This window comes from Pelobates fuscus, chromosome 6 (genome assembly GCF_036172605.1).
Source record: "Pelobates fuscus isolate aPelFus1 chromosome 6, aPelFus1.pri, whole genome shotgun sequence".
In the NCBI taxonomy this organism is placed as follows: Eukaryota; Metazoa; Chordata; class Amphibia; order Anura; family Pelobatidae; genus Pelobates; species Pelobates fuscus.
The window spans coordinates 293,317,359-293,337,642 of NC_086322.1; the positions used below are offsets into that span (position 1 = coordinate 293,317,359).

The window sequence follows — 20,284 nt, forward strand, 5'->3', positions numbered from 1 at the left end:
AGTATTCACAGTAGAATTTTGAGAGACGGATTTAATGAGCCTATGCTTCCATTTGGGGTATTATAATGATACCGGAGAAACTGACGGAAGCCAAGCACAGAGAGATGGACACAGGTTTCTTCAGGAAGGAAGAGATTCTTTATTGGATCACCGATCGGGACTCAGAGGGACTAGCGTCACCAAAATACAGCAAAGTCTGAGCCCCGGACAATAGTGCAGGCTCCTTATATAGGCATATAACTCCTCCCATATTGAGCTCCACCCGCACATTCTCTTAACCAATCAACACAAATAAGAATTAACTTCCTGTTTGACCGCATGGCTTGTCCAGCACAATGGAGGAGGGGGAATACTATATCCTGTATTCTTGCACATGCTCCGTACACTACTGATCGTATCTTGCCTCGTGCAACTAACTGATCGATACGTCAGCATATGCACGTACACATGCCACGTGGTAATCTCGGCCTACTAAATTTATTTTTACTGAGATTCCACCACATTCCCCCCTTTGATGCCTCTTGATATTTTACAATTACTTGAGGCATCACATAACCTTAGTTTTGCTTACACCGCAAGTTACCTTGAACCAGACCAGACTTATCTTATGATGTGAATCTTTTAACACTCATCTTCCTGCATTGGTTCTCCCTGATCTAAAGCCTTATACTTATAAATCGCCATTATCTGTGCAGCAGCCTTCCTCTCTGCTATACTTCCTATCAGGCTTTGCACAGACCTAACTACTAAGGGTATAAGACACGGTAGGAGTAGACACAACAGTAAAATCAGTAGGACTCCACCTACCACTGCCTTAAGCCCTCCAAACCACTCATACCAGCTACCAAACCAACTACTTGGATTGTACCCTTTCCATACCTGAGTAGGCACATGCGCTAGTTTAACCATATGGCTAGTAAGCTCAGCTATTGCTTGCCCTTCATCGTCTATTTGAAGACAGCAATTGCTTAGGTTAAACTTCCCACATACACCTCCCTCTACTGCCAAAAGGTAATCCAAGGCTAATCTATTTTGGTAGACTGCTGTTCTCATCCTGGTGTTATGCTTCGCTAGAAGATTGAGCGCTTGTGATGTCTCATTTGTGATAATCTCAACCACCGCCTGTAATCTTATAATACGGTTGAGCATATAAATAGGGGTTCTATAACCAAAAGTACCATCCTCAGCCCACGTGGCTGGCCCATAATAGTCTATGATACGCTGGGGAGGCCATTCATTATCTTCCCAGGTGCCTATCTCTATGGGTCCCCTTTTCTTCCTATGATTCACATCATACACTTTAACACCTAAAGTCTCGCCTGTTTCAATCGGTAACAAGAAGAAGGATGGTTTGAGCATACCCAACACACATGCCCCTTCCCAGTCCTGTGGCAACTCCGAATAGGCTTTCTTACCACAGATCCAGTACAAATTTGCTGGGGCTCTCCAGGTAGATGTGATGGATAGATCAAACCACACGTCCTTTAAATTGGCGTATCTAGCAAACGGGTTTGATGGTTCCGAGACATTTGAAGCCGACCACCAAGTTGTATTCTTTGTATCATCATCATAAGCTTTTTGCCCTAGACAAGTTAATTCTCCTACAGAAGTATTATACATTATTCCTTTCCTTGCTATGCAAACATAACCTATGATGGAGGTCTTTAATCTCCACTCAGATTTACCTCTAACACTCATATGATAATCGGCTTGTGTAGATATTAATTGGTCAACTGCCTCAGAACCGGACATTACCTCCTTTGCTTCCCAAGGCCATTGGTCTCCCATGTTAGTACCTCCACACACATAGCAGTTGGTAACATTAAGACTACCGGCAATACTTTCAGCTAGATCGATGAACAGGTTTTTAGCATTATGGGGGATCTTATTATCTATACTCATCTCTTCGTAAAAGGAATGGTATACTTGATGAGTCTGGGAGGATACCGTATCAGTCTCTATTCCTATAAACAATAATGTCCCAGGATCTAAACCCGTCCCGTATATCTGAAACCCAAATAAATTTCCATACTTATCTAAGAACTTGTCGGGGTTATTAATGAGTATATGGACTGGGTTGCATTCCATAGACTTACAATAAGGGCTAGTCGGCAACTTAGTCACTATCATGTCTTTGTCTACTGTCTGTCCCCAAGTCGCCCACCCCACACAAGACCAATATGGACAAAAGTTATAGTCTTTATTTGGGCATCTAGGACTCACATATTTGTTTTTGCTACTGGGACAAATGTATTTATCGTTAGACCCATACGTCCTCTCCCATCTAAGATCCCCACATACATTCCACGGCTTTCTACCACTCGATATCGCTTTACACGCATCAAATAGCAGAACACCCGAAGAATGTACGGATTCTAACACCGTCTTATTAATTAGGGTCCCCTGAGGATCTCCATTCCTGAGAGTCAACCAAATTGTACGAGGTTGATACTCTGGACTAAAGCACTTAGGTTCTCCTACTCCTAAATGGCACACACTATAGTCTATATTTAGGTATCTACATCTTGATACCTCTCCTTTACACTCGTATTGTGAATGCCAAATTAGGGTTTGGGAAATATGGTTACCTGTTCTCGTAGTCTTAATGCATACCTCACAGCTAGGAGTGTCGGTACCTCTACCTTCCTGAATATAAAAACACATATAAATAAACACAATCAAAAGCACATCTTTCGCCGTCATCCTCAGTCTTCGTCCGTGCGATGGAACCTCAGCTTCCAGGATGTGAGGGCTGCAGGGAATGGAGTTCTGCTCGTCTTCACAGGTGTCCCTTCGAGACTTTCCTGGCTTATACACTATGTGATGGTAAGCGGACAGGCTTTATTATGGCCTTCTCACTCACACCTGTAACAATAAAATTTGTAATCCACAATAATTCCTCGTTACTCCGACTGAGTAGTGCGATTCAACCGGATCTTGCAGGGATTCTCTGGATCTGCTGTAACTTGCCAAGAATCGACTGCTGCTGGTTTAACCCTGGAGTGATGTATCCACGGAGTCACTTCGGCTACTTTTATCGCTGTAGGGGTAGACAAAAGAACAACATAAGGACCTCTCCACTTGGGCCCTAACGGTACATTATTCCACTCTTTAATCCATACTTGGTCTCCTGGATGATAACTATGAACAGGGGGATAAATATTCACAGGTAATCTATCTTGTACCCATTTCTGTATCTCCTCCACAGTCTTACCCAACTCTACAACCTGCTGCCGGGTAATTCCTTCTCCCAACTGACTCAAATCCCCCCTTAAGTTACCAAGTACGGGAGGTGGTCGCCCATACATAATTTCAAAAGGAGAGAGGCCCATCCTTCTGGTAGGGGTACTGCGGATTCGCAATAGAGCTATAGGTAAGAGAACGTTCCACTTAAGTTGGGTTTCCTGACACATTTTAGCCAACTGGTTCTTTATAGTTCTATTCATTCTCTCTACCTTACCAGAACTCTGGGGTCTATATGCAGTATGAAGCCTCCACTTTATACCAAGCATATGAGTCAGTTGTTGTAGGCACTGGTGAACAAAAGCTGGACCATTGTCCGATCTTATAGAACAGGGTAGTCCATATCGGGGTATTATTTCTCGTAGCAGGAATCTTACAACTTCTCCTGCTTTCTCTGTACGAGTAGGACATGCTTCTACCCAGCCTGAATAGGTGCACACAATTACCAGCAGGTAACGATGTCCACCCGATTTAGGCATCACTATAAAGTCTATTTGTAGATCGGACATGGGGAGTCCCCCCATAAACTGGACTCCTGGTGGTTTTACTGGTCCTTGTCTTGCATTATTTTTAGCACACGTTACACATCTGCGTACAATGGCCTGAGTCAAGTTGGACAATCTTGGTATGTAGAAATGTTTCCTGAGAGATTCTTCAGTACTCACTCTCCCAGAATGTGTCCCGTTATGATAATTTTGGACAATTTCTACCGCTAGCGATGCTGGTATAACTATTCTTCCATCTTCTAGCTGATACCACTTGTTCTCCAAATACTTTCCCGGTTCAGTCTTTAACCACTCCTCTTCTTGAGCTGTATAAACTGGAGTCCATTGGGACAGTGGAGTTGGTATAAGAGCAGCTATATGCCCCACATACTCCTGTCTTCCTGATTCAGCAGCACGCTTAGCTGCACTATCTGCCATCCGATTTCCCTTGGTTACATCACCATCTCCTCTCAGATGCGCTCGACAATGTATAATACCGACTTCTTTCGGCTCCCACACTGCTTCCAATAGTTGTAGGATTTCAGCTGCGTACTTGATTTCTTTGCCTTCTGAATTCAGTAGTCCTCTTTCTTTATACAAAGCTCCGTGGGCATGAGTGGTTAAGAACGCATACTTAGAGTCCGTATAGATATTCACTCTTAAACTTCAGCCAATTGTAACGCTCGTGTTAGTGCTATTAATTCTGCCTTTTGTGCTGATGTTCCTTTTGCCAGTGGCCGAGCTTCTATCACCTTGTCTATTGTTGTCACTGCATATCCTGCATAGCGGATCCCTTCTTTTACATAACTACTGCCGTCGGTATAATATTGAACATCGGGGTTCTGGATGGGAAAATCACGAAGATCTGGTCTACTTGAAAATACTTCATCCATTACTTCCAAACAATCATGTTGACTTTCAGTAGGTTGTGGCAAAAGGGTAGCTGGATTTAAGGTATTTACAGTCTCTAAATGCACTCTTGGATTTTCACACAACATTGCTTGATACTTGGTCATACGGCTGTTACTAAACCAATGATTTCCTTTGTAATCCAACAACGTCTGTACTGCATGTGGGACTCGTACATAAAGTTCTTGACCCAGAGTGAGTTTATCGGCTTCAGCTACTAGCAGGGCGGCTGCAGCTACGGCTCTTAGACAAGGTGGAAGTCCGCTGGCCACTGCATCCAGTTGCTTAGACATGTAGGCAACAGGTCTTTGCCATGATCCCAAGTACTGTGTCAATACTCCCACAGCCATTCTTCTTTGCTCGTGTACATATAAGTAGAATGGTCGTGTGTGATCAGGTAGACCTAATGCTGGGGCACTCATCAAAGCCTTCTTCACATCTTCAAATGCCGTTTGCTGTTCTTGGGTCCATAAGAAGGGGTCGTGCTCTGTACCTTTGATGGCTGCGTACAGAGGTTTTGCCAGTATCGCATAGCTGGGAATCCATATCCTACAGAAGCCTGCTGCCCCCAAGAATTCTCGCACTTGTCTTCTATTCTTGGGTATTGGTATTTGGCAGACAGCTTCTTTTCTCTCTGGCCCCATAATCCTTTGACCTTCAGAGATATGGAATCCTAGATACTTGACAGTTGGCAAACACAACTGAGCCTTCTTTCTAGACACCTTGTATCCTGCCTTCCAGAGAATGTGTAGTAGATCGTGCGTGGCTTGCTGACAGATTTCTTTTGTAACTGCTGCTATCAACAAGTCATCTACATATTGTAACAAGACACACTCTCCTGGGATGGACTCGAAATCCAATAGATCTTGACTTAGGGCTGAACCAAATAGGGTAGGTGAATTTTTAAACCCTTGGGGCAGTCTTGTCCAAGTCATTTGGCGTTTTGAGCCCGTTACAGCGTTCTCCCATTGGAAAGCGAAAATACATTGACTTTCTGCGGCAATTCGGAGACAAAAGAAGGCATCTTTGAGATCTAAGACTGTGAAGTAAGTAGCCCCGCCCGGAATTAAAGCAAGCAGGTTATATGGATTGGGTACAACTGGATGTATACTAACAACCGCATCATTGACTGCTCTTAAGTCCTGCACAGGTCGATACTCATCTGTACCGGGCTTTTGAACAGGCAGCAATGGGGTGTTCCAGGGGGAAGTACAGAATTTTAGGATACCATACCGTATGAATTTATCCAGATAGGATTGGATGTTCTTCTTAGCCTTCTGTGGGATGTGGTATTGTCTTAGGCTCACTGGATAAACCCCAAGTTTCAGTTAAATTTTTATAGGTGGAATATTGCGGGCCAGTCCTGGTGGGTTGTTCTCTGCCCAAACTCCTGGTATGTTAAACAATGTCTCATCACTCCTAGGGTTTTGGCTAGTCAACACTGTATAAAGTCGCCACTCTTCTTCCTTTGGTACGGATAAAGTCATAATACCTGAAGGTCCATTAAACTTTAAAGATGTTGTTCCATTTGGTAGGAACGTAATCTGCGCTTGTAATTTTGATAGCATATCACGTCCCAGCAATTGGACTGGACATTCAGGCATATAAAGGAATTGGTGTTTTACTACGTGGCCTCCCAATGTACAGAGTCGACTTTTAAGAACCGGTCTTTCAGCACTTCTTCCAGTTGCTCCTATCACAGTAATAGTCCTTCCAGATGGAGGAGCAACTAGATTAGTCACCACTGAATGTTCAGCACCAGTGTCGATCATGAACGCACTCCTTTTCCCCCCTATTGATACATCGACCATAGGCTCCGCTCGACCAAGGGGGATGGAGCCCGGTCGGTATCAATAGTCCTCCATGACCGTGTCAGCCAATCCTACGAAGTCCCTACCTTCTCTATCGCGGGACCTTTGCGCTGCTGGAATATACCTGTCTTCCCTAACACTTCCTCTGTTCCCATTACTCCCTCTATAACCATTACTCCCTCCGGGGCCTCCTCTACCTCTCGCTCTGCCTCTAAAGTTTCCGTAACCTGTCCTAGGTCTGTCTCTCTCAGACTGTTCCCTTCGCGGGCACTCATTTCTCCAATGCCCTTCTTCCCTACAGTAAGCGCACTGATTTTTACTTAGAGGTTCCTCATTCCATCTACTATCGCCTCTATCTGGGCCCCGTCTATCTACGCCTGCGATCGCTACCGCTAGCATATCAGCCTTTTTACGCATCTTGCGCTCTTCCTCTTTCTTATTTTCTGTATCCCTGTTCATATAAACCTTATTAGCTACCTCCATTAGTTGGGTGATGGACATACCTGCAAACCCTTCTAACTTTTGTAGCTTGCGCTTAATATCTCCGTATGCTTGGCTGACAAAGGCGGAGTTAACCATTCGGGAATTGTCTGCGTCTTCCGGATTAAAGGGGGTATACAAGCGGTATGCCTCCAATAATCGGTCATAAAAGACACTGGGCGCTTCATCGCTTTTCTGAATCACCTCAACTGTCTTCGACATGTTAATGGCTTTCTTTCCTCCGGCTTTCATGCCAGCAATTATAGCGTCTCTATAGGCTCTGAGTTGAACCATATCAGCACCATTTACGTTCCAATCGGGATCAGTGTTGGGATAATGTGTTGCGGCCCATGCTGCTGGATTAGCTTGGTTCAAAGCACGGGCTCTATCTTCTAATGCTTTAATGGCTGCTTGATTTATTCTTGTCCTTTCCTCATTGTTAAATAAAGTCATTAGTAACTGCTGGCAATCAGCCCATGTCGGATTATGCGTCTGTACTATTGAGGTGAACAGATCAGTCATGGCTTGTGGTTTCTCAGTATACGAGGAATTATGGGTCTTCCAGTTTAAAAGGTCGGTAGTGGTAAATGGGACATATACGAAGACTGGGTCAGCGTGTGCCATTTGACCTGCGGCATCGATATAAGCTGACCCGGGATTTAGGCGAAGAGGCATCTGATAGTGCTTTAATTGTTGGGCACCAGTCAACTGTCGGGTTTGGATAGGGCTACGTAGAGAGGCGTCAGTCATGGGTTCCGGTCGGGGAGAGATAGGGTATGGGGATGTGGGAGGTTGGTTTTGGGAAAAGGTCGTAAATAAAACACTTCGAGCCGAGCTAGATGAAGCTTGACCGGAAGTCTGAAGTGGCGCCAAATCAGGATATTCGTTTTTAATGGGGGTGGGTTCTGGTTCCGGAAGGGGAGATTTAGTACGAGGGGGGGTGGATCCTGTACTGGAGGAGGAAGCGGAAGTGGATGAGGGTAATGAGGGGAGGGGTGCAGGACTTCCTGCGTTTGCGTCACTTCTTCTTAACGGAAAGTAAGGGGGCGGCAAAGGGATCTCGGACTCAGGGGGCGTGTCCAAAATGGGCCTAACACCAGTCCTAGTGGACGAACAAGTCCTAGCTACCATGAGGCGACACTGCTCCTCGTGGCATGTCTGGAGCCATTTTGGCGAGTCATTTACGGCCTGTCTCCAACAGTCAATATAAGGAAACTGGCCGTAAAGTTCAGGCCTACCTGATACAGCCACGTGTAAGCGCTGTACCAGAGTTGGATCCAAACTGCCACGTGGCGGCCATGCCGCAACCAAAGTAGGCCACTCCCTAGTACACAAAGTGACCAAACGTACAGGAGACATCTTTACCCCAAAATCACAAATTTTAAATCCCTTTTTAAAATTCTTCACCATACAACCTAAGGGATCCGGAATCGTTGACTGCGACGCACCCATACTTAACAATGGAACGTCGTCGACAACGAATACTATACACGCGTACTATTCAACAGTCACACCCGTTTCCTCTGGCAACAGCACCACGTGGTACGGTTACCAAGTGAAACGTACACAATAACAATAAACACTCAGGGAATTCCCGTACACACACAGCTGTTACACCAGTCACTATATAATCAATATTATGCCCTTTGGCGTAACTATACAGTCACCCACGCTATAATTCTCTATATATGAATTACCCGTCTATAACACACCCCAGTAACATCGTCTTTTACAAATAGCGGTTACAGTACGGTTAGCATAGGTCAAAGCACAAGTTAAGGTCACAATACAATTATTAGTGGTTATGGTGTTAAACATGCAATGGACGACAATGATTAGTACTTATTATACAATGTCAGTAAATATACAGGGTTATGGTACCGTGCACTATAATACAGCAACACACTATTAACACTCTCGCTAGACGGCTGAGCTCGCGCTATCTAACAAGATATACACTTTACTAAACAATCGCTAACACATTTACAATTCCCAACTAAACTATTGGCCAGTACCTTGAATGGACTACCTAAAAACAATCTACATACGTTTTGGTTAGCCACACTGCCCAATCACCACATATATAGCGAGCTAGAGAACCGAATTTACACAGACGCCTCTTAGTCGCACTATACAACGAGCTAGAGGACCGAATTTACACAGACGCCTCTTAGTCGTACTATCAAAAGTCTAGTGGGTTCCAAATTTACACGCCTTCCCACTTAGCCCAGATAGGATGAGAACTAGCGAACCGGATTTACACAGACGCCGCTTAGTCTCCCGGTCCCTCCGACCTAGCGAACAAAATATACACCCTAGAACGCTAGTCTAGACAAGACACCGGTGTCCGGCTAGGGCTTATTTTACACCAGAGCGCCCCGCCTGACTAACCAAATCAAACGGTCTGACTAAAGAGCGTTCGATCGAGCGGTGCGCCTTCGCTCCTTCCCTCCGACAGAGGGGGCAGATACACAGATTCAAAACCCCTTTGGGCCTACCGCACAATCGGTATACCCCTAGTGGGTCCTGCCGTCTAAAACAGCAGTTGTCTTACCTCCTCGTTCCTGAACCTGAGTTCACACTCATCGACGGGGACACCCCAGCACTTCTCACGTAGAGGCCGATGATCTCCTGGACAACAGACCAGTGGCGCCGAGACGAAGGGAGGTCCACGCAGAAGTTCAGGGGTGCAGCCGTAGAGAACGTGGGCAAAGATAGACCGTCTCACGCCTCTGCCTCTCAGCTACCGTTGAACGATGAGCTTCCCGGCCAATGCACCAAATGATACCGGAGAAACTGACGGAAGCCAAGCACAGAGAGATGGACACAGGTTTCTTCAGGAAGGAAGAGATTCTTTATTGGATCACCGATCGGGACTCAGAGGGACTAGCGTCACCAAAATACAGCAAAGTCTGAGCCCCGGACAATAGTGCAGGCTCCTTATATAGGCATATAACTCCTCCCATATTGAGCTCCACCCGCACATTCTCTTAACCAATCAACACAAATAAGAATTAACTTCCTGTTTGACCGCATGGCTTGTCCAGCACAATGGAGGAGGGGGAATACTATATCCTGTATTCTTGCACATGCTCCGTACACTACTGATCGTATCTTGCCTCGTGCAACTAACTGATCGATACGTCAGCATATGCACGTACACATGCCACGTGGTAATCTCGGCCTACTAAATTTATTTTTACCGAGATTCCACCACAATAACAGTTTTACTGTTCAAAACACCCCACAAAGGCCTACCATTTGTAAAAGAAGACACTCCAGGGTATTTCATAAGGTGCATATTGTGCCTTAACATGCCCCCATTTTTTTACCATTACATGCCAAAGTATGTGGTAAAAAATAATTTTGTGCATTTTTTACATACGGATTGCATTTTTGCTGGGCATTTTGTATATTTCATGTGTGCCACTAAGTTCAAACCCCCCAAATTATGCTCAGCTAAGTCTTCTGAGTAAAAGGACACCCCCATTGTATGTCTATGGCACTATTTTGTGAAGCTACAGTGCCATATAGGAGACCAAGCCATATCAGTTTTGACCGAACTTTGAATTTTGACGCCGGGCCTATGTGCAATTTCCAAGCATCTTTGCAGGTTTTAAATTCAAACTACCCCACAAAGGCCTACCATTTCTTAAAGTAGACACCCCAGGGTATTTCAAAAGGCATATTTTGAACCTTAGCGTGGGATCATTTTTCCGCTAGCTTGTACCAGGTGTAGTGGTAATAAGCGTTTTTTCTGCCTTTTTGACACACAAAGTGAGTTTGCACAGTATATTTTGCAAACCTTATGTGTACTACCACTGTATAATACTTCATATGTTGCTCAGCTATGTCTGCTGAGTACAAAAATACCCCCGTATGTACCTTTGCCAGGTATATGTGGACATCGGAGGGGCACATTTGGGACAGAGCCATTCCATTTTTTTTCAAATTTTGAATTTTTACGCTGTGCCCATGTCCCATTTTAGAGTATTTTACCAGGCTATATAATCCAAATACCCCATAAAGCCATACCATTTCTTAAAGAAGACATCCCAGGGTATTTCAAAAGGCATATTTTGAACCTTAGCGTGGGATAATTTTTCCGCTAGCTTGTACCAGGTGTAGTGGTAATAAGCGTTTTTTCTGCCTTTTTGACACACAAAGTGAGTTTGCACAGTATATTTTGCAAACCTTATGTATACTACCACTGTATAATACTTCATATGTTGCTCAGCTATGTCTGCTGAGTACAAAAATACCCCCGTATGTACCTTTGCCAGGTATATGTGGACATCGGAGGGGCACATTTGGGACACAGCCATTCCATTTTTTTTCAAACTTTAAATTTTTACGCTGTGCCCATGTCCCATTTTAGAGTATTTTACCAGGCTATATAAACCAAATACCCCATAAAGCCATACCATTTCTTAAAGAAGACATCCCAGGGTATTTCAAAAGGCATATTTTGAACCTTAGCGTGGGATCATTTTTCCGCTAGCTTGTACCAGGTGTAGTGGTAATGAGCGTTATTAAATTTATTTTTTTACTTTTTAAAACTTTTTTTACTTTTTAAAACTATTTTTTAAACTTTTGTTTTGATTATTCATTTTTTTAAAGTTTCCTAAACTTTCGTAAAACTTTTTTTTACAGATTTAACATTTTTCTAAGCTTTTTTTTTTACGTTAACCCCTAACTAGCAGTAAGCAGCACTAACAGTAAATTCCCCATTTTCCCATAACTCCCACCCACCCCAGCTAGCAAAATATTTAATTATACAATATTTAAATTAGTTAATTAAATAAATTTAACTCCTGAGGGTTAAAAAATAAATAAAAGTTAATCGTCAGGGGTTAAAAAAAAAAATTAGAACAGTATAATACTGTGATCTGTATTTTGATCACTGTAGGCAGTGATCGACTGGCAGGGAAGGGGTTAATTTTTATTTGGACTGGGTAAAGGGTTTATTTTTTTACATTTTTTACTTAAATGTTATTAAAACTTTTTTTTTAACTTAATTTTTTAACTTTTTAAAGCGTATTTTTAAACTTTTTTTAACGTTAACCCCTAGTTAGCGTAATACTAAATCCCCCAATTCCCCACTAACTTCCACCCTCCCCAGCTAGCTAAATTTATAATTTTAAAATATTTAAATTAATTAATAAAATAAATTGAACCCCTGAGGGTTAAAAAAAAAAAAGAATTAACCCTCAGGGGTTAAAAAAAAATCAGATCTTGGTAAAATGTAATCCCTGCCAATTGATCACTGTAGTCAGTGATCAATTGGCAGGGAATGGGTTAATTTTTTATTAAAATGGGTAAAGGGGGGGGGGATTTTAATTTTACTATATTTTCTTTCCACCAGGGGGCAGGATCACTGAAGATCCGTCTCCCTGCACTTCACACAGAACCAGGAAGTGCAGGGAGGCGGAGGTGAGTATACACAGCACATGTGCCCGCTCTGGCATGCTGTCAGAGCGGGCACATGTACTCTGACAGCCCGATCCGGTGCTCCCGGTCTGCCTCTAATGCAGAGGCAGACCGGAGCACCATTAACCCCGCGATCGCCGCGATTGCGGCGATCTGGGGTTAATTTTAACGGGTGACGGACGAGGTCCGTCACTCGTCGTTAACGCATTCCCCTGAGTGACGGACCTCGTCCGTCACTCGTCGTTAAGGGGTTAAGCATTGACGTCACAGTCCGTTTTTTTTTTTTTGTACATTTATTTTTATTTTTTTTCTCAAAATAACTTGTAACCGACATGCATTGGTGAGACTCACAGGTCCCCAAACAATCTGCGTCACTTTGGGACACGCAGGTCCCTTACATTGTAAACACTTGGTCACAGTCCCGCTTTTACCCTGGCACAGTGAGGGCACACTCACTATGCTGACTGACAGGTGGGAAGGGCAGAGTTTATAACCGTGATTGACAGGTAGCTAAAATGTAGGCTTGAGAGTTCCCAAGATAAGGATGAATACATTTTATTTGAGCAGAAGTTAACATAACATTTTAAAACTCTCACGATGTGTATTTAATATTTTTCTCAGGAAAAAAATAATCTGTAGTGCCGTGAATGGTGGCCTATAGCAATGATCACTTGCCAACCATCAAGTATACTAGCCAACTGTATCTAATTTGGCAGGATAGTACTAATATTTGCACAGCTGTCAAGTTTGTTTTTTTCCTGATTCATTAAAAAACATGAATGAAGCTATGTGTCCGTCTAATAGAAGTTTTAACTCAGTTGCCAAATTACCTTGTGTAGAAATATATGCTTATTGGGCGATGTAGGGCTTTTATCGCTTTTTTTTTTTGTACATTTTTTTTAATTACTACAGCACACATCACCCCTCCATGTATTCACACAGTATCAGAAATCTCGTTACAGCTCATAGTAAAATTCTTTATTTTACCTATATCTCAGACATTTCGTCAGACCCATTCTCGTTTTGGGAGATCCCATATATATTGAGCTCCTCACCCCCTCGCTCTCCAAGTTCAGCAATTATCAACAGTGCAAATATTAGTGTGAAGGCGAGATGGTGCTTAGAACTCTGTAATATCCTGTTCTAGCCCATTAGCATGGCTGCTCATCTCACAGATACTTTCGTATAAGTTTTCCTCGGCTTGCATTGCTAGGACCTTCGGAGGTGAAATATGCTCAGAGCTCCTGGTGTTTTTCCCGGGAACATTCCCTGTACTTCTGCAAACATTTATGTTATCTTCAGATTTCTTTTTCTTGTGTACCTTCGAGTACATATCTTCAATCTGCAAGACCAAGGTCAAAGCGAATTATCGTGGTCGGTGAGCAACTGGCACAATTTAGGTCAAAGTAGCCCAGTTAGGCAACCTAGTTTAATCACCACCTCAAATAAATTCACACTTGTGTTTACTAAAGAGTTATTCCCCAATCCCTTAAAATCAGCCTTTAAATCAGTTTAAAAGAATAATGCAAAAAAGATGAATATTGCCGTCTGAGCACGCTTCAGTATATTTGACTGGAATTACCAATCAAATTACTGTCAATGTTTCAATGTGGAGGCAGCCATCTTGGAATTGTATCAGAAATGTGGTACATTAAAAGTCTTAGTGACACTGAAAAAAAACATTTTTCTTTGTTGTTTATGAAACAAAGTGCTCAACTGAATTAAAAAGTTAAACACAAGGTATAGAGAATTTTTTAAATGTCATATAATGGTTACATAGACAGTTTCTAATGACTGAGACACTTAATCTCAACCAGCACATTTTTAGCATATTGCAGCAAATACCTCCTTATCAAATGGGCTACGTATATGGCCACATTGCCTTTTGGTCGCTATAATTTTGTGGTGACAGTATACGCTGGTATATAAGCTTTGAATTCCCAATTTCCACCCATTGGACACAACATTAAAGTTCCCCTCAAAGTCAAATAGGAACAAACACTAGAGAACTCTAGAAAAATTAGCATTGATACAATCTTATTCTACCCGAGGTTTGCAGGAAGAGTATGTTAATTTACATTAAATGCCCTGCCTGTGCCTTTTTAGAAAGTAGTTGTGATGTAAAAGTGCATGGTGTCCAAGAGCCTAAAATCTGGATGGAAAACTCACCTTTAGCCCATCTGGTCTGTTTATAGGACAGGGGTGAGTAACATGAGGGGGTGCTGAGGTGTCCCCCCCCTTTTTCAGCTTCCTTACACATGCATACTCATCAGTCACTGCATTCTCTGACGGGGGACACCTTGAGCCCTCCAGTTCTGACGGTGTGTTCACTCTTTCATAAAGACCGGTGTGTTGCGGTTTTGTGTTGTACAACAGGTTAGAGTAAGTGGCGTCAGATGGCGTGGCACACGGAGGGCGCTGCCACATCCAGACAGGATCCATACTCACTGGTCTGAGCTCTGGGGGAGAACAAAGGGTTAATATTTATTGGGCGGTCCGTAGACATTATTTCAATACAAAAGGGCACGAACTTCAATACTGTATGATTTCATCATGTTAGTTTTGGTTTATTTCTGGGATTTATATAATTGATTTTATTGTTTTAGACTGTTTGCTTCACACATTTCTATTTAGAGGCTGCCATGGGTGGAACCACGTATTACGTTAACACAGTAAAGTAAACAGAGAATTTGAGAACTCTCAGAACGAACAAAAGTTTAGAGAAACTCAGTAGTTTACCTTTCAGTAAATCCCCGCTCAGTAACATAGTAAAGGAATTGAAGAATGCTCAGGATGTGTATAAGGCTAACACAGTAAATTAATTGAAGAATGCTCAGGATGTGTATAAGGATAACACAGTAAAGGAATTGAAGAATGCTCGGGATGTGTATAAGGCTAACACAGTAAATTAATTGAAGAATGCTCAGGATGTGTATAAGGATAACATAGTAAAGGAATTGAAGAATGCTCGGGATGTGTATAAGGCTAACGCAGTAAAGGAATTTAAGAATTCTCGGGATGTGTATAAGGCTAATTCAGTAAAGGAATTGAAGAATACTCGGGATGTGTATAAGGCTAACACAGTAAAGGAATTGAAGAATGCTTGGGATGTGTATAAGGCTACCGCAGTAAAGGAATTGAAGAATGCTCGGGATGTGTATAAGGCTAACACAGTAAAGGAATTGAAGAATGCTCGGGATGTGTATAAGGCTAACACAGTAAAGGAATTGAAGAATGCTCGGGATAAGGATAAAGGATGATGATAAAGGCTTTAGCAAATAAATAATTCTTGCTAACCTAATAATGCTATCCTGAATAATTAACAAGTAAATCAGCCTGAGATTTGCCGAACTGTCGTTTACAGCAGACGGCAGTTACTTAGTGTCCACTTACGGGGGTTTCCTGGTTGGGTTCTCTGGATCTCATGCAGTTTGGTGTCAGATTTACTGAGTGATCGAAGCTGCGTCTGGCGGAGCAGGGACTGCAAGAGACGGTGGCAGTGATATCACTCAAGGCCAGTTTATACGTGATACAAATGCTACACCATAAATTCTGTCCACTACTGAAACCCCAAAATTGAAAAGAAAAAAAATAAATCTCTCTTTCACCTTAACTGCTATTATACAGACATTTCCCTTCAGTGAGCAAACATTCTGCTTCCCAAAATATAAAACATGGCCAAAACGCAGTCACTAGCTAATGTCGAAGTCCAACTCCCACAATGCTATGCCAGAATGAAGGATAAGAAACACTGTGCGAGTTTGTAACGCTATATCTAGGGGGCTGCTCTATGGCACCCCTACTGTAGCAGAGCTTTGTGCGTCTTCTCTGGGCCAGAATTGGGTATTACTGAAATACTGGCACCTGGATTTGTAAACCCAGCTCTATAGTATAGGAAGCAGAAAATGTATTTACTGAAGTCAACACTCATTCGTCAACCACTTGAGTTTGCATGAATCTGTCCTGCCACGTGGGACAGTTGCAATGTCGTCTGAGCAATAAAATTCATCATCACCTGTGTTAAACGTATTTTAGGTTTGTTTTTTAATGTATTTATTTAATTTTTTTTTTTTATATTTAAAGATGGCATTATAAAGAGAAACTTATTTTTATTTCAAAGAGGTTTGGGGATGTTGGGAAATGCATTAAGGTTTACGGTATTTTAATAAAAGTATATTAAAGCTAGGTTCGGAGAGTTTGTAGAGGCAAGATGTGCTAATTTGTATAATGTGGCAATTCATTTTGATTGGCGCAGCATGCGCATGCCAATGACATCATAATCACCCCTACAAAGGACTCTGGGAATGCTCTACATGCACAGAAAGTATATGTGCATTGAGCGACAGTGTTACTGTTTATCCCCCCCCTGCCCTCCCCATGTGATTGCTTCATGTACCACGTCCACAATGGGTGCTCGGGTGGTGAAAATATTCTGCATCCTCCTCTTCTTCCTGAGGAAGAAAAATAGTTTTTTGAGCAAAATGGATACAGAATTCGAATGAATTTTTAAACATACTGCATTCATTAATATAAATAACAGTTATATTACTCTATCCCCAGCTGTGCCACACACATTAACATAACATTTACACCGCTCCATGCCACTCATTCCCCAGCTACGTCACACACATTAAACTAAGCTTAAAACACATGCCACTTTATCCCTCTTAGTGCTAGCTGATCGACCTACCGCTCCATGAGCTGCCTCACACCTTAATTCAGTCTCTATGTCACTCACATAAATCTGAGCTAAGTAGCACATACCACTCAGTCCCTAACCATGTCACTCACATTAACATGAGCTCAGTTACACATACCACTCAGTCCCTAACCATGTCACTCACATTAACATGAGCTCAGTAACACATACCACTCAGTCCTAACTATATCTCTCTCATTAACGTGAACTCAGTAACACATACCACTCAACCCCTAACTACTTAGCTCATAGTATGCAGTGCTCAGCAACAGAAGGCACTCGTTCTCTAACTACTTCACTCACATTAACCTGAGCTCAGTAAAACATACCATTCACTCTGTAACTAAGCCACTTTTATGAACCTGATCTCGGTAACACATACCAACCAGTTTGTAACAATGTCACTGATAATAACCTTAGCTAAGCAACACAGTCTATTCATATCCATTCTATCCATAGCTACATCACTCACAGTAAACTGAGCTCAGCAACACATAGCACTCAGTCTCTATGTCATTCACATTGTCCTGAGCTTAGTAAAATATACCATTCAGTCCATAATTACATCACTCACATTAACCTAATCTTACTAACACTTATCAATCAGTCACATTAACATAATACCAGTAACACATATTGATGATTTGTTACCATTGAGTGTTCCGGAGACAAATTTAGGCTTTCTTGCAGTAACATACAAGCCTCATAACTCTGACGTAAGTCTTTTCTTACTAGAACTCTTACATAATATTTTAATATTTAAACCTATATTTAGGCGTAATCTTTGCTATAAATATGAAATCTAATACTTGCTAATGCCAATATTCTGTCTTTTTCTTTAAGGATGTGGTTGTATTCCGTGGTTTCAAAGAGAAATTATCTCCAATACATTGCTTAATTACATGAAAATATGCATAGCATATGGCTTTCCGGTTATTGTTGTTTTTTTTGCAAAATAAGGATCTGCTTTTTAATTACAGGGTCAATTTACATCTCAAATTAATACAGACAAGAAATAATTTTGCAGGCCTTATCTATTTATGGAGTTATATAGTAATGTGACACATCCAGGGCCGCCATTGCTCCCGTTGATGTGCACAGTTACAATCTTATCAGAAACAGGAATAAATACAGCCATTTTGAGGGTTTAATAAATGACAACTAAAGCTGTTTGAGGAAAATACCCAAGCTACAAATTAAACAACATTCTAAATAATTAGATATGATTGCTTGTAAAATGTTGTGCTATGAGGAATCACAGTGATATAAATAAAACATCACAACAAATGTAATCAAAAGTCCTTCCTGTTGGGAAATTAGTTGTCCAAACAAGATGGCTGCTCCCGTTAGCCTTTCTTACTTACTCCTGTGATGTTAATTAGCTAACCAAGATGGCAGCTCCCTGTAGGCCTAGCTAGCTCCTTTGGAAATACAGCTCATAAGTAGAGCTCACGACATGGTAAAAAAGACACATAAATGTTAAATAAAAACCCTTGTGGCCAGTCAGGATCCAGTAAATTTCTCCCACGATAACCACTCCTCATCCATCATTGACGGTTTCCAATTTGTAAACACATTGAGGATGGTCTATGAAGATCCATTCCCTGGCAAAAAGTGGAGCAAACCCCAATAGAAGCCATTGGAACGCTTCTGCTAATAGCAACCAATTTAGAACTTTGACACAAAATTCTTACACAAGGCCTAGATTGGCAAGCTACCACCCACAGCTCTGTTGTCTCGCTTCCACATAATCATCATATTGGGTTAGCCACCTACCTCTGTAAGACTTAACCAGACTTACCGTTTCTTGCAGACGGTGCAGAGTGCCCAGAGCAGGAAGAAAAGCCCGATTGCAGCACAGAATCCAGGGAAGGAGAACCCTGAAGAGGCCTTCTGCACACGACCTAAAGCCATGTGCGCAACGTCGAATGAAGATCTGTGCGAGAAGCAGACAAGAAACAGCTCAACAGAATTTGGGTGGAAACCATGTAAAGACGGAATCCTGTGCACACAGCATCAAGGCCTGCTACATTGTATGAGCAACATAGAAAACCTTTTTCTAAGTCTTGGTGCCAGGATGTCTGTTTTAGGGTGCATCTTGCAGTAATACCCTTTGGGACCTGCTGCGTGTGCAGTTATACCGCTTCCTGTCTCTTTGCAGGTGTCTCTATGCAGTACCGAGTGTTGTGTGAGTGTGTGGTTTGACACAGAGAGACAGCACCAAGACAAAATTCTTGCAATCATGGTTTAGGCGGGCTTTAAGGAACATTCCTCCTTTAATTATAGAATCAGTGACTCTTTCCCTCACTACAGAATTTGATCTAAAAATGTTTATATTGCTGTAAAAATAATCAAATTATATCTCAGTGTAAGAGGGAGAACATATCAAAAAACAAAAACAGCCAGAGATAAGAGAGAGGCTTGGTAATAGCAAGGCAAATGAAAGTATGGTTGAATAAATATTACCCTGTGTGAAAGCAGGTGTTGGGAGGAATGATGTATGAACAGCTGTCTGGGGAAGGGACAAAAACTGGGTTGAGATCTTTGCAGAGATAATCTGATAACCCCAAGCGTTGGGGACAGGAGAACCATGACAATCAAAAACTCATCAACAATATACATTACAGCAGAAAGTGTTGAGTGCACATTGCAGCTTAATTTCACGGAAGTGAAGATTTTCAGAAATACTGGATAATAGATACTTAACATCATATCAACATACAAAAAGCCTGTGTTTCAGAATCTACGCATGAATTGCTATTTGTGGCTTTTTATTAACCGATAGAGAATTTGGAGACTTTTACTACATCTTCAAACTCTAAGACACTTTTCCTTGCAGCCTCCCACCAATTTCTCACCTTCAGAGAGGACATCCAGCCATCGCCTTGCTGTGATCCTTCCTAAATCCCCTCTTTAAGAAGGTACCTTCTCTGGGGTAGCTGCCAGTGCAGATGACAGTGACAGGCTGAAAATGTGATTGCGAGATTTCCTACGGAGTACAAGGTGTACCTAGAAGATGAAAGTATGTGAGCGGCAAGGGCCTGTTAGTGTATGGTGAGAATTGGTGGTGTCTGCGTGGAAGACGAGTTTATAAAAAATCCACCATCTCGAAATTGGCTTGGAAATACAAACGGTATCGTAGAAGATGACAGCGATTGCAAATGGAGTGTGATAGCAAGATGAAGGCACGCAGATCTACTCAGTGAGCGCAGTCACAGAGCCCTCAC

At 42.2% G+C, this 20,284-nt stretch overlaps 1 protein-coding gene across 2 annotated transcripts; it reads right to left on the bottom strand.

The window, feature by feature from the left end:
* Positions 1–12,674: 12,674 nt before the first annotated feature.
* On the bottom strand, positions 12,675–20,250 carry LIME1 (Lck interacting transmembrane adaptor 1). 2 transcript variants are annotated; one of them, XM_063425617.1, is made up of 6 exons: positions 19,916–20,250; positions 18,859–18,993; positions 16,755–16,809; positions 15,752–15,839; positions 14,528–14,817; positions 12,675–13,700 (listed from the first exon to the last, which is right to left on the bottom strand). In XM_063425617.1, exons 2-6 carry the CDS (start codon positions 18,969–18,971, stop codon positions 13,479–13,481), a joined length of 768 nt encoding a protein of 255 aa, XP_063281687.1. In that variant the 5' UTR covers positions 18,972–18,993; positions 19,916–20,250; the 3' UTR covers positions 12,675–13,478. The 2 variants fall into 2 exon arrangements, with proteins under 2 accessions (XP_063281687.1, XP_063281688.1); XM_063425618.1 differs by lacking the exons at positions 12,675–13,700; positions 19,916–20,250 and adding an exon at positions 13,911–14,027 and having other exon boundaries at positions 18,859–19,136.
* Positions 20,251–20,284: the final 34 nt, after the last annotated feature.